We start from the raw sequence: 14,727 nt of genomic DNA, 5'->3' as shown, positions 1-14,727 counted from the left end.
TGTAGTGTACCTCTGGCATGTTGGTCTGACTGCTGGCGTCTCTGCGGTCCTGCCGAGTCTTCAGCTGATCCAGCTCATCACATAACAGCAGTTTGTGATTTTCGTGTTCTTGCAACCTGCACAAAAAGAGACCGACAGTTTTTTTTTAGAATTGACATCACACTTTCTCCTATTTCATTTAATAATCTATTCTATGTATTTTCGTTTTTTATACGATGTTCTTTGCAACATACAGCTGTTGACGATGCACAGTAACTACTTCCTACATTTCCCACAATGCCATGCAGCTACCTGCTGATATTTGGTAGAGATCTAGCTCTTTTATCTTTTTACCTAAACAGGTCTTTATGCTCTGCTCACAAAAAAAATCAATTGATCGTTGACCATATAGTTCTCTAATAAAGTCGAATCAGTGTCATACCTTAGAGATTGCATTGCATCCTGGGACTTGATTTGAAACAGTTATTTTATTTGCATTTAGGAGCTAAAAGGAACCTCTGATCCTCATCACTTGTGCGGGAGTTTTTTCCCCCTTTCTCCTTTATTAAACACCATTCTGTGTTAGATGTAGGAGCCGCCTAACACACAAGCGCCAGAATCATTAAACACACATCATACAGTCAGTATAAACATTTTTCATGTGCTTCAGGGTGGAGAGCAGTAACAGTCTGCTCCTGGCTTTATTTCCTCGCCCCGTGCTTCAACTGTAAACACGCCGTGTGTCAGATCAACGCCCGTGAACTCTGGCTGACTGAACCAGAACCTGCCTGGGGGAAGAAGGTCAACTAGAACAATGTGTGTCTTAATGAGGAAGTGGAGCTGGGAGCTCTCGTATAAAAAGATATTCGTTGTTAACGATGCAAGTCTCTGATAGAGCAGGTTTAAGCGAGTTACACGTCTCAAGGTTCCTTATGAAACATCATCTTCACATCACACACGGATATAAACTTCAGACCGCAACACGAGTCTCGTAAAACTCACCATCCTAGGATTTTACTAGGAATAAAATTTTTTTTAAAAAGTCAAAATTCCAGAGCACATCCTGATGCATCATGGACCACCATGACCGTTACGTAACGTTTCTGAGATTGCCCCTCACCTGACGGACAGGTGCAGGATCTCGGTGCGTGCCCGCCGCATGTTGCTCGCCATCTTCAGCAGCTCCTTCTCCAGCGAGTCCGTGTACTGCTTCAGCTGCTCGAGGCCGTGAGTCCAGTCCTTCCGCCGCTGCTCCAGCTGAAGCCGCAGGCCCTGTGACCCCCGGTGACCCCGACTTCCATTAACACAAACTCAACATCAACACATAAAAAAAGGCACTGCTGAGACGTGAGATTACTGCAGCTTCAGTGACTCAGAATAAAGTGAAGGAGATGGAGCTGTATGAGTAAGAGCAGTGTGTGTGTGTGTGAGAGAGAGAGAGAGAGAGAGAGAGAGAGAGAGAGAGAGAGAGTGTGTGTGTGTGTGTGTGTGTGTGTGTGTGTGTGTGTGTGTGTGTGTGTGTGTGTACGCGTAGGCAGGCTGTGATTTGTGATGTGGAGCTGAGGTACAGTGTTACAAGTTGGGAAGTTCACATTCGACAAATCCTTGCTGCACAAGCTACATACTCGAGTCCGTGCTATTCCTGAAGATAAAAATGTGCAGGAAATAAATACGGATACATTTTATCATCTCCAGTTAAACTATTACTAATTAATTAATGAGAGCTCCACATACAGTGGATCAAAATGCTGTACAACGAAAGTCACAAAAGTTTTATGAATTATGATGATGATGATGATTATTATTAATATTATTATTATAAAAATTACACATTATAAATAAATTATTTTTTTTAGAAATAATTATTATATTTTTGCAATGTAAATGTAACCAGATACATTAGGTGAAAAAATGAAAATAAATTAGATAAATTAAATATTGAGAAAGGGAAAATAAAAATAGAAATACTTGAAACAAAAAGACTTTAAAAAATAATAATCAATTCACAACAACAACAATAAAAATGGTTCTTACCTTTTATAATAATTAGTTTTAAAATACTTGAATTATTGTACAAAAATGTAATATAATTAAAAAATTATGAATTACAATTTTGCTGCCATAATAATTAGACTTTTTCCAATTAAATAACTGTACTTCTATTTTACTTTTTTTTTATACAAAACTAATACAATATTATACCTTTATTTTAATTTTAGATAAGGAGAGAGAGATAGATCGATATATTTAATTCATTTCTTTTTTTTTTTTTAATCACCTAACTAGCTGTATTATTATTATTATTACTATTATTATTACTATAATTAGTTACTGGTATTATTAATATTAAATATCTAAAGTGTCCTGGTCCATATTACTCTACAATTATTCAAAATATTTTACTTTTATTTGTTCAACCCCTCAGCATTTAACTAGCTTTTGTTATTTATCTCCACGCAACAGCTAAATTACTTTTGCATAATACAACTTTTACATGTTAATATAAATGAGACCATAAAATAATTTAGACACAGTTTGTTGATACGGTAAAGGTTTATGCGTAAAATGTTTAAGTCAAATTAGAACTTTTGACCGTTTTCGTGTTTTTTCACCAGAAATCACCACAAGTCCCGGTTTGACTTAAACGCCTCGTATGATACAGCACATTATGGTCATTTAAAAGTGGATATCACAGTGAAAATTATTTCAGTAAAAATATTAATAATGTGGATGCTGATGAACACTTGTTTGAGTCTGTACAGTGTTTACATGTCGGCTCTCCGCTCCGCACCTCTGACTCGGGGGAATTTGACCGTAAGCTGTGTGGGCGACTCCGGCCCGGATTGTTAACTAGGAAAGAAATGTGCATGTCGTTCTGCTCCATCTCTCTCGCTCTCTCACACACACACACACACACACAAGCTGGGCAGGCAGAGTTATATAATGAGATCAGAGAGAAAAGTGGTGAATGATGATCTTATATAATCTTTAAAAAGTCTCATCATTGTTCACTTCCTTTAACCTCCATCAGCACCTTTTTAAAATAAATTCCAGTTATATACAACAGCATGGTTAACGTGAGTGTGAGTGTGAGTGTGTGTGTGTGAGATCGTTTCTATAGCAACAGCTCATTCACAGAGACTTCCACAGCAGGTGCTTTAGATGCTTAAAACAAATTAAAATTCCACCACTTTTATTAAAAAGCAGTGAAACACGGTGGTGGAGGTTCTGGTGGCTTCCTTATGCAAAGTAATGAAAATGTAATATGAAATACTATAGTGGGTTAAAAGTGACTGTCAGAAATGCCCCATATTTTTCGATATTAGGTCTCTAATCGTTAAACAGTTGGGTTTGAAAAATTTAATTTTACATTTTCATCCACAGACTTCACAAAAACAGCTGGGAAAAACCGTTTGTGAGATCACTAATAGGTTTTCTGAAAAGCGGCTTTGAAGCTCAGCTGTGGGATCTCTGATTGGTGCCATCTTGGCAGGAGCTGTCTCCACCTAAACCCAGGATGATTCATACAGAGCATGGCTGTTGGATGGAACACACCTACTTACCCCAGTTACCACAAGCTAGCTAGCTTAGCTTAAGCTTACTTAAAATGCTAAGGTGGCTAATGTTGTATGCTAACATTACTTTGCATTTTCTTGAACTCAATCACCCGTAACCTACAAATTGAACTCCTACTCTTCTCTGAATAAATTTAACTACTACAAAGATTCCAGTTAGCCGGGTCGCTAAAGTAACGGCTAGCAGAAACCAGACGTTCAAATCAAACACCTCTAATTATGTATCATTTTATGGCTTAATGTAATCTTTAACAGACGAGTTACATAAAACTTCACCCCTGTATGGTGGTCATGGACGGTAAATATGGCTATCTGTTAAAAATCTGTTAGTTTTTTCTTAGCAGGCTGTAAATGTATTTATTCCTGTTGTAAAGTTGGATATGTTAGCCTGCAGCCCTATGGGGACTGACTCAGTGAAAAACATGACTGTTTTATTCCGTGAATCAAACCCAGTCCTGCCGATGTTTCACGAAGCCCCATCCCACAATCTCCCCTTGCTGCAGTGTGTTTAAAATGACTGACCAGAGGCACGTCCAAATCAACACGTCTTCCTGTTCTCCAGCTGCATACCTGTTTTTTTCATCATGTCTTACATACTTTAAGATATTTGTACAAGTGATAAAAAGCTTGTAATTAACTAGCCTTTCGTTTATTCACCTGGACTTCGGGGTCGGTGTTGGTGTCCTGTGCTCCCTGACTCCTCATAAAGCCTGGAAGTGCTGCGAGAATCTCCAGCGTGTCCTCTTCAACTTCTTGTCTCTGAAGTCACAGCGCACAACAATACATACAAACACACTTAATAATATGCACTAAAGGCCCGTTTCTTTATCATGAATATTTTCTGCGTTACTATTAATATGAAGCAGGCTAGTGTCACTGTCGCCCTTCCCCCCTGTGCCCGGTGGGGGTCTGGATTAGGCTAATTGGCACTCCCATATTGTCCGTCTGGGCTCCATGCGCCCCCCCCACCCCGTCTATAGTATAGACGATGAGATGAGACTATTAATGCTACACAGATAAGAGATAGAAAAGGGGTCATTAAAGTCAGGAGTAAAGCATGGCAGTAGTAACACTGTGTTAAACATGACTGCCTCGGTCTACAGATCTGATTTCTGCCTGTGGAAAAACTTCACCATGATAGACACTTTTCCTGATCTTCGTGTCATTCAACATTGTTTTTTATTGCGTAATAAATGTACTGTAGTATGACGTGTGAAAACATCTCGACTTGTCTTTACCAGTTTGTTTATTAGGATTTTAAACTCCACGGACATCTGCTCAGGTGTAGGACCCTGCAGGAGGAGGAGAACCTCACGGTCCAGAGTCTCGTCCAGAGGTGACGCCAAGCAGATGGAGGATAAATGCTCCGTCCCCTGTGCACCCAAGGTGTAATAATAATAATAATTAAAAAAAAGGTATGCAAACTACTCATTAAGATCACATAGTAAATGCTTGAAAAACAATCAAGGCCTATTTATTCTTCTAAAATTTGCTTTGCCATAAAAGGAGGATGAGTAATAAGGGATCCTGCATGCCTGTACACGGTATTCTGATTTTAATAGCTGGTTTAGTTGTGATGTTTTAGGCCTGGATGGAGATGAAGTGTGTGTGGGAGTCAAGTGTGTAAATCCAATTAAATTTGGCAACAAGCGGTCTGTCTCACTCACACACACACACACACACACACACACACACACCTCAGGTGGATTCTGTTGTGCCAGGGCCAGCTCCGTCTCCAGAGACCCTGAGGTCGTCTGATTCAGTCTGTACGCCACTGAGAGAGACAGACCAGGGCTAGAAGGAGGGAGGGAGAGAAAGGAGGAAGTGGTGTGTAAAAACAAGTCATTTGCTTTAAGCCTGCTTTGAATTGTAACCTTTTGGACTAAAAAAGGTGCTCATGTATTCAAAAGCAAATAGATCAATATATAAATGTGCATTTATGGATGCTGTGTCATAGTTTATTCCTTTTTTTTTTTTTAACGGAAAACATGCGGTTCTTTAAAGGGGACCTATCATACAAAGGTATAATACTTTTTATTTTTCTGTTAACACACATTAACCCTCTGATTCTGTACTGGGGAACACAGGATCCTGGGAACATCGGACACTGGGAACAAACAACACTGGAAACATCGAACAATGAAAAAAATACATAGGCCCCTGGGAACATGAGTCTCTAGAACTGGGGAACACATGATCCTGGGAACACTGGACCCTGAGAACACAGGACAATGAGAACATACTGTACATAGGCCCCTGGGAACATGGGTCTCCAGAAATGGAACACAAAATCCTGGAAGCATGGGTGTCTAGAACTGGGGAACATAAGGCGCTGGGGATGTAGGGATGAACAATCTCTAGCATGGCCAATTATTTTTATATCAGCTTTTTGTATTTGTTTTAAAGACATGTTCTAACAAAGGACACATCAAAAAGTGTGCGTTTTTATATTCTCTCACATGGCCACATCAGGCTGCAGCAGCTGCATCTGACTCTCCAGCTTGATCTTCTCCGCTCTCAGCAACTGTTAAAATGAGCCCACATTTCAATGACAGCAAACAAGACAGAATGAGCATCATGAGAGGGTGTGTGTAGGTGTGTGTGTGTACACTTTACTTCTGTCACTGATGAGTACTCCAGAACTGCAGCCTTCAGCTCCTCAATCTGCCTGGTTTTCTTGGGGGAGAAAGGTTAAGACAATGAGAAGATGATATCAGAAATAGCAGAAATCTCATCACCTGCACACAGTGAGACGACATTTCAACTGTCCATACTGCTGAACCCTTTCATTTCATTTAACTCAGTTCATTAGGAACACCTGCAAACCTAAGAGGTCGAGGTATTATGCAAGGACAGAATGCATTTAACCATGCATATACACCCATCAAAAACAAAATCACATCCAGTCGTGTGGAGAGAAGCACGCTGTTATTAAGACAGTCTAGGACAACGATCAGTAGCTCAAATAACCACTCTTTACAAGCATGGTGCGCGGAAAAGCATCTCAACAGCTGGAACCCACATCAGGTTTTACTCATAAGGCTACAGTGGGTACAAACTTTCGCAAGCTGGGCGGTGAAAGCTCTAGTAACCCTGTGCATATATTAGCTTAATAAGAAAAAAAAAAAAAAACCCACAAAAACCTTTTTGAGGCATAGATTTAGCCCCATTAAAATACAGTATACACACACTATCCAGGCTAGTGGCCTCTAGTGGTCAACAGTGGAACTGCAAACATTCGAGTTCTACTATTATTTTTTACTAGTTTCATACAAATGCTTTATGTGAACAAAATCATGTTTCTCTGAACCAGAACACGAGTTAACACAAACTGAAGTTCAATCTCATCTTATTAGCAGCAGACTGACCTCCTGAATTGACGCGTCCTTGTCAGTCATGGCAGCGTCAAAGGAATGAGTCTGGGCCTGGAGCGGGAACGGTTTATCATCTTATTTAAAACGAACAAAATGAATAGAAGACAACAAAGTGTAATAATCTGTGAAAGAAAAGCCACCTGCAGGTCAGCGTTAAGCTCATAAAGTGTCTTCATCTTCTTCTGAAGATCATCCATCTCCGCAGTCATCTTCATGTTCTTATTATTGAAGAGAGACACAATTGAATCCTTGTGTTTTTCATATAAACTATACAAGAATGTATTTATCTTTCCTCTAATGAAAAGTCACTTATTTATAACTTTTATACACCAAAAAATATTATTGAAATCATTAACAATTACAATTTAAATATGACAAATCTAAAAATTATATTTAAACATAAAAAATATAAAACATTAAAATAAAAATTTATATATTAATTACTGAAAATACAAAATATGCTTTTTTAAAATTGTGTTTAAATTCAAATTTTAAGCAAATGTAAATGCCATGTCAACTGCAAGAGTATTGACACCCTTTTTTATAATTTTAACTATATTAAATAATAAAGGAATTTTAATATTCACATAAAAGCGTTTATTACAGTAGTTGTATGTTTAATAATTGTATGTTGCGATTCATAAATAAACAATAGTTATTGTTACTTTAACACATTTCACATAAATGTACACAATATTTTTTTAATATAATTTCTAATTTAATGTATAATATATAATTTTAATTATATAAGAAATGCATACAATATCATTAAGAGCCAGACCAGAGCTTAAGAACCGTTTTTTTTTTTTTTTTCACATATTACAATTAACCTTATGGTGGAAGTGAATAATAAGTTTTTACGTACATTTTAATTTGTTAAAAATCTCCAGCTACTGATTAATCAATATATTTCTAAAACACTGATGAAGGCGGAGCCTCTACCTCATCCTGCAGAGAGGAGATCTTCGATATCAGAGACAGGTTCTCTCGCTCCTGCGGATGAACACAAACAAACAGAGATCAGGTAATGGAAAAAGGTTTTTCATTAAACTTACGCTTTCTATAACAAAATATTTCATATATTTCAGCAGCATCACTATGTGGTGTTTTATTCCCCTTATACCTTTTATACAATGACTTCAAGTTTTCCATTCTGCTAATCATGCATTTATTCATTTAGTCATATAAATGTTATGTAATGTCTGTGGACCGAGCTAGTTTCTCTCTTTATTTTTCCTTATTAAAGACCTTGTTTTTTTGTGATCATGTTGGAAAACAAAGCTACATCTTCCCACAAAATGCTGCCACCGGAAACTCCTTCCATTCATATTTAATTTATTTACATTTTTACATTTTATTATTCATCAAAAAAAGCTTAATTTTTTTTTTTTAATATCTGCTTTATAAAGTATCACATTGCCATATTAGAATCAGTGCCTTAACATAAATTTATAATAAGCGGCTGCCGTAAAAATTACCAATCAACACCTTCTGACCAATCAGGATCGACTGAGAATAGCACTGGGGTATAGACCAATTACTGTCATGGGAAGTAAAGATGTTTCGCAGTAAATTATCCACTGTATATATGAGGTAGTGCTCCAGGTGGTATGTGATTATTATTATTATTATTATTATTATTAATAATAATCATAAAAATAATTATAATAATACATGAATGCAGTACGATTCTCACCATCTGTTTGCTCTGAGCTGAGACTCGGGCTCGATTCTCTTCAGAAGAGCTTAAAGTCAGCTTCATCTCCTCCACCTCCTCTTTCAGCATGCGCTCCTTCTGTAGCAACTGCTGCCCCCTGCAGGTAAACAAAACATCAACACATAGATCAGTCACAACAGATACAGGTTATAAAGGAAGACCAGAGTGAACAGATGAAGGTGGGAAAAGAAATATAATTAATGAATAATTAAATAAATAAATGAAAAAGTGGAACATTTTAGCCTGATTCTTCAGCTCTTCGTTTTCCTCCAGGAGTTTCTGGTTGGTCTCCTCCATCGCCTCGGTGGCCTGCTTCAGTTTCCGGACCTCCTCCTGAAGTTTCTGGTTGTTGAACTGCAAGTCGGCCACACAAAACACCAAATCCGACGTCTCACTGTAAACAAAGGACAAGATGTGAGAACAAGTGGGAAAAACATCTTAATTTTAAATGATTAATAGGTACATTTTCAGCTTTTCCTCAATTAAATCGAACAATTTAATGCACATTTTAGCAGTTTTATTGATTCTAACAGAACTAATATACAGTACTTTTTATTGACACATTAACACACATCACACAAACACAGACATACAGCTCAGCTCTCGAAGGTTCTCCTCCGAAAGCCTCCAGGCTGCCCGAGGTCATATTCAGCAGAAATGATTTCCTGGCTACAAAGGGAAAGAGAGAACAGATGAAATAAAGACAGTAGAAAAAAATTAAATGGTTAGGAAAATAAATATTTTATATAACACATATATACATAAACACACACATACATACATACACTGTATATCTTCAACTAGACACACTAGGATCAGAGTTACCTGAAAAATGATCTGCCAATTTGACCGATTCCTGAGTTACATCTTTATCATCCTTCCTGAAAGGAAGAAAAAAAAATGTAAAATGCATTAAATAATACAAATAAAAATACTAATCTGTATTATATTATCTCAAAATAACAACAGCAGCGGAAGACTCTGTCGCCACGTCAGGATTTGTACATACACCTGATTACGGCAGTCCTCGATCCACTCCTTCATTATGGCGTGGTAGGTGTCCAGGTCGATGGAGATGTCCTTGCGTTCAGGGTCCAGCATGTTACACAGCTCCTCCAGGCCGCTGTCCTCAGAGCTGCGACTCGTCGTGTGTCTCAGGTAGTCCACAATATGAGACACATACACTTTACCTACCAACAAACAGCAAAAAATAAAATAAATAAAAATGTGATGGAGCTCAGGACGAGGTAAATCTGAGATAAATGGAATAGCTCGAGCCTGAACATGCTAACTTACTGCACTGTAGGCAAACCGCAGTAAAAACATGGACCAGTTAGCATGATTAAAGAATTATTTCCATAAAATTCAAGCTAGCATGTATATGTCTCTTTCTTTATCTTTACCTTGAGGACAACTGCCTAAAAATACAGTACACGACAGTTTAACATGCTAGTGTGAGCCAGTTAGCAAAAACAAAATTTGTAAAAAAAAAAAAAGAAAGAAAGAAAGAAGTGGCTACAATTTTATATTTATTTTATTTACTTGACTTAATTTGCTGTTTTTACTTAACTTGCTAAATTTTGTTACCTAATATACTTCCTTTAGATAACATTATAAAACCTGTTTCTTTCTTTATTTTCTGTATATTCTTTGCTAAAAATGTTTTTGCAGCAGTACATTTTCATAATTTTTGTTTTTTTATTTCAATAATTTTTTAATCTACTTCGACTGACTTTAATCTCTTCTTAAAGTGCTTAAATTGAACTTAATTGCTTTACCTCATTTAGTAACTTACCTTACTCAACATATTGACCTTTACTTACATTTCTTTGTGTATTTATAACTTACTTTCTTTACTTACCTAATAATAAAAATTATTGGAATTGTTTTTAATTTAGGAAAATATTGGATTACCAGATATGGACTATTGTTAGGGTTGCAAGTATAATATATATTTTTATTAGAGAGAGCCTAGCTAATTCGTTTTACTTAAATAAATTTGCTTTGTTACTTAGATACTTGCAGTTCTTGTCCAAGGACAAGGATTTAATTACTTATTAATTAAAAGGAAAAACAGCACCCTGTAGGAAATCCTGTGCATGTTTAAATCTAGAGCTGAATGTACAGTACAAGTGCTAACGTTGTATAACAAGTGCCAAGTAGAATCATTCCCCCCCCCCCCACTTTAAATATTTCACCTAAACCTTCAGTCTATACCGCTTTTCTAAACTGAAAATTGAATTTTTAACACACTTACAAAGAATCCAATTTTTTCCACAGTTTTATTTCAACATTTGAGTTCATGCACTTTTTAAGTCAATCGGTTTTATAACATTAATTTGGTTAAAAATGAACAAATCTAAAATAATTTTAGCAGTTATGTACCAATCTGGTAAGAGTTGAACACTGGTCTTCATGTTTGAAGTGATGCTACAGTAGCTTCTAAGCTAAAAATGATACTAGGAAATCAGTTTACAATCTGCATTTAAACTCCAAAATGAAATAATTTGTACAGCTTTTCCCTAAAATACACGCGTCATGATCTGTTCATGTGAGCAGGTAATGCGATTTATTACATCGGGATGTACAGTAAGTACAAGCCTCTTTTAAATGTGCTTCACATCGAGCACTAAGAAAAAAGCTGCTAGCATAAAAATAAAGTCCAGTATGTCTGTTTTTTGGCACTCATACCCACTATAAAATGCTCTTGGCTTTTAATAAATGGAAAAGAAAAAAATAAAGATTAAAAATTGGGGATGGGACGCACCAGAGTCAAGACGATAAGACATTTTTACAATAGCAAAGTGCTGATTCGATTTGTATTGCAATGGTTAGTATCGTGATTTTATAAACATCCAAATTTAATATTTACTTATTAATTTTTGATTTTGTTACAATTCTATTCAGGCTTTAAATAAATAAATGTAAATTATTCGCTGCAGTCACATAGTATTCTGGGCTGCCTGGAAATGTATGAATAGTTTAGAGAGCACCACCTGTATGATTATAGAAGAACTGCAACATTTTGCAATCATATGTAAATTCAATAACAATAAAAAATATGTTGGAGTAAGTGTGGCAATGCGGGAATCACCACACAAAACTATCACTAAACATAACTGAATCAATTTTCCCTTAATCTCTATTGAAAATATACTGTCACTTGTATTATCACTAGTAAATTAAGCATTCTAACGACTCGCATATGACAGACATGCTAAAGTGTGTGCGTGTGTGTGTGTATATATACACACACGTGTGTAGTACCTCTGCACTGGGTATCACAGGCCTGAAAAATGGTGTCAAGCAAATCCTCTTCACAGATCAGACTGACCTCAGCCAAGCTCTCTTTCTTGGATTCAGATGGCAATGAAGCACCTAAAGGACACAAACACCACTACATGCTCACTCACGTCATCTCAGTCACAAACCACTTAGAGGAATACTCCAGAGTTTACAACTTATCTACCATTAACTACAACGACAGTAGTGCAGTTACTACAGATAATGCTGCGATTAATATTTATGCAATAATATGGCGACCCCACATCTGGAGCAGGCTAATGACTAACATCATAGTTTAAACATCTGTCCATGCAGTTTCGATATCTGCCCTTAGAGTTCATTCGAATGATTAGATTCAGACAAAAAGCGTTGCTGTCCGCCCTCCCCCTAAATAAAAGATAACTTGTGGAAATTTAAGCACATAGTAATCACATATACAGTCACCGGCCACTTCATTAGATACACCTGTACAACTGTTTAAGACCAGTATGTAATCAGCCAATCACATGGCAGCAACTCGGTGCAGTTAGCATGTAGATCTGGTCAAGATAATCTGCTGAAGTTGCACGTTGTTTGAATGTGCCATGGTCGATGGTGCCAGACGGGGTGGTCTGGATATTTCCAAAACCGCTCATTTCCTGAGATTTTCATGCACAAACATTTATATACAGAATGGTTTATACAAAATGGTCTGAAAAAAAATTTCTTTCAAGCAAGGGGAATTTTTTTTTGTTGTGAAAATGCCAGAGGTCAGAGGACACGGCCAGACCGACAGAAAGGCAACAGTAACTCATAACATTACGATCGAGGTATGCTGAAGAGCATCTCTGAACACACAACACATCAAACCTTGAAGCAGATAGGCTACAGCAGCAGAAGACCACATTGGGTGCCACTCATCAGGAACCTGAGGCTACAATCATCAGAAAAATAGAAGATTGAAAAATTTATTAATTTGTGCTGGGACATGCAGACGGTAGGGTCAGAATTTGGGGTCATAAATAACATGATAAATAACACTGGTCTATCCTGTCTTGTATCTGCGATTCAGGCTGGTGGTGGTGTAACGGTGTGGAGGAGACTCTCTTAGCACTTAGACCCCTTAGTACCAATTGAGCATGGTTTAAAATGCCAAAGCTACCGGAGTATATTGTTTCTGACCGTGTTCATCCCGTTATTACGACCTGATCACACACCATGTCACTAAGCTAAAATCATCTCAAGCTGGCTTTCTTAAACGTGACAGTGAGGTCACTGCACTCACACGGCCTCCACCCCGGGGAGAATTTCTAAAATATTTGGAGTATTCCTTTAAGAGCAATTCATTCCTAAGCAAGAGTAGTGATTTTTGGGACATATACCGTCTCCCATCGAGAGTCTTTTAACCACCAGGGCTGGATAAGGCAGGTCGCAGTCCAACACTGTGGAGGCATCTGATGAGCAGAAGTTGAGGTTGTAGGAAAGCAGGCCATGTGCTGATGCTTTGCTCCTCTCCTTGTCGCTCGGGGTAAAGCTGAAGCGAGAGTCAGCATTCTGGAGAGCTGGTGTGAAGCTAAAGCGAGCGTCACCGTTTTGGAGAGCTGGTGTGAAGCTGAAGCGAGCGTCACCGTTCTGGAAAGCAGGTGTGGAGCAGCTAAGCTGCCAGGCTCGGCTGGGCATGGGTGCCACGTTCCCCTTGTCCGACAGCGTGCCCAAAGTGCCGGTGATGGTGTAAGTGGCATTAACGGGGCTGAGGGGCGTCACGGGAGTCCTTCCCAAATCACGGCATGCACCAGGAGTGAGCACGAGCGGCGAGCCATTCTGCTCGGCCTCACCCTTGCGCTTCTTCAGGATGGTGTCGAGGTTGCGTCGCAGGCCCGTGTGCGGGCTGTCGTAGCTGCTCGACTGCAGTTTGGGGATCTGGAAAGGAGAGTTAGGCTCACGGTCACGTCGCTGGATCGTCTGTAGCTTGCGGCAGATGCTGTCGACGGGGTTGTGGCGCTTCGGGGTCACGCCAAACTCCATGACTGAGGGAAGCCTTGATCTGAAGCAAACAAAATGCAATACGTAAACTTGGGCATGACTTTATAATAGTATACAAATCTGATATGAACCACATTAAAGTTCCAAAAGGGTTCTATATCCTAAACCATATCTGGTATCTGATTATTTAAATCTCAGGAAAATGGCGTCACCTTTTTTTATAGGACAGTTTGTGTTTGTTTGTGTCTGATTAGGGCAAGTTTTATCATTTGGTGCTTAAATGAATGGCACCTCGCAAGTCAACATAAAATTATAACTGCAAAGCACCTGCACCATTGCGATCTGTGTGCACCAGAAAGACAGCGAGCACATGCATTTAAAGGGAAAATATCTAAAGGACAAAAGTGAGAGTTTGAGACTAACGAAACAGATCACAGTAAAAGACACTGATGTCAAAAGGGACATTGCACTGTTAAACTGAAACTGAAGCCCAAACCCCCCCCCCACCCCCCTTTCAGAGGAAAAATGTTAACTGAGACATGAAGGTTTTAATCTAAATGACATTATATAATATGACTAATAACCTTAGGAGAACAGGATGGCCCTTGGCACAACTAGTCCTAATAAAAGGCTTGCATGCAAAAACAAAGCAATTAAAAGCAACAATAATCAAAGTGAATTGACCAGAATCAATTATTCTTTCTACAGCTACAACAATGCCACTGGGTCAGGGTTAAATTACTTTTTTTAGTGAGACAGATGAGACATGACTTTTAAAATAAAAAAAGAAAAGAAAGATCCTAGAAATATAAAAAGGGAAACCTCAGATTATAGG

The 14,727-nt window shown here is 38.1% G+C and overlaps 1 protein-coding gene across 1 annotated transcript in view; it reads right to left on the bottom strand.

Moving 5' to 3' along the window:
* lrmp (lymphoid-restricted membrane protein) overlaps positions 1-13,934 on the bottom strand; it is a 37,791-nt gene extending 23,857 nt beyond the window's left edge. The window contains exons 1-17 of the mRNA XM_053508892.1: positions 13,292-13,934; positions 11,913-12,023; positions 9,655-9,835; positions 9,471-9,526; positions 9,239-9,314; positions 8,881-9,039; positions 8,625-8,742; positions 7,871-7,921; positions 7,069-7,146; positions 6,923-6,979; positions 6,171-6,230; positions 6,014-6,078; positions 5,252-5,348; positions 4,793-4,927; positions 4,212-4,313; positions 1,100-1,251; positions 11-116 (exon numbers count right to left, since the gene is read on the bottom strand). Coding sequence (XP_053364867.1) covers positions 11-116; positions 1,100-1,251; positions 4,212-4,313; positions 4,793-4,927; positions 5,252-5,348; positions 6,014-6,078; positions 6,171-6,230; positions 6,923-6,979; positions 7,069-7,146; positions 7,871-7,921; positions 8,625-8,742; positions 8,881-9,039; positions 9,239-9,314; positions 9,471-9,526; positions 9,655-9,835; positions 11,913-12,023; positions 13,292-13,934 — 2,247 coding nt within the window. The remainder of the gene's footprint in view (positions 1-10; positions 117-1,099; positions 1,252-4,211; positions 4,314-4,792; positions 4,928-5,251; positions 5,349-6,013; positions 6,079-6,170; positions 6,231-6,922; positions 6,980-7,068; positions 7,147-7,870; positions 7,922-8,624; positions 8,743-8,880; positions 9,040-9,238; positions 9,315-9,470; positions 9,527-9,654; positions 9,836-11,912; positions 12,024-13,291) is intronic.
* Between the last annotated feature and the right edge of the window lie 793 nt (positions 13,935-14,727).

This window comes from Clarias gariepinus, chromosome 12 (genome assembly GCF_024256425.1).
Source record: "Clarias gariepinus isolate MV-2021 ecotype Netherlands chromosome 12, CGAR_prim_01v2, whole genome shotgun sequence".
NCBI classification, from domain to species: domain Eukaryota; kingdom Metazoa; phylum Chordata; class Actinopteri; order Siluriformes; family Clariidae; genus Clarias; species Clarias gariepinus.
This window is presented reverse-complemented; position numbering and strand designations above follow the sequence as displayed.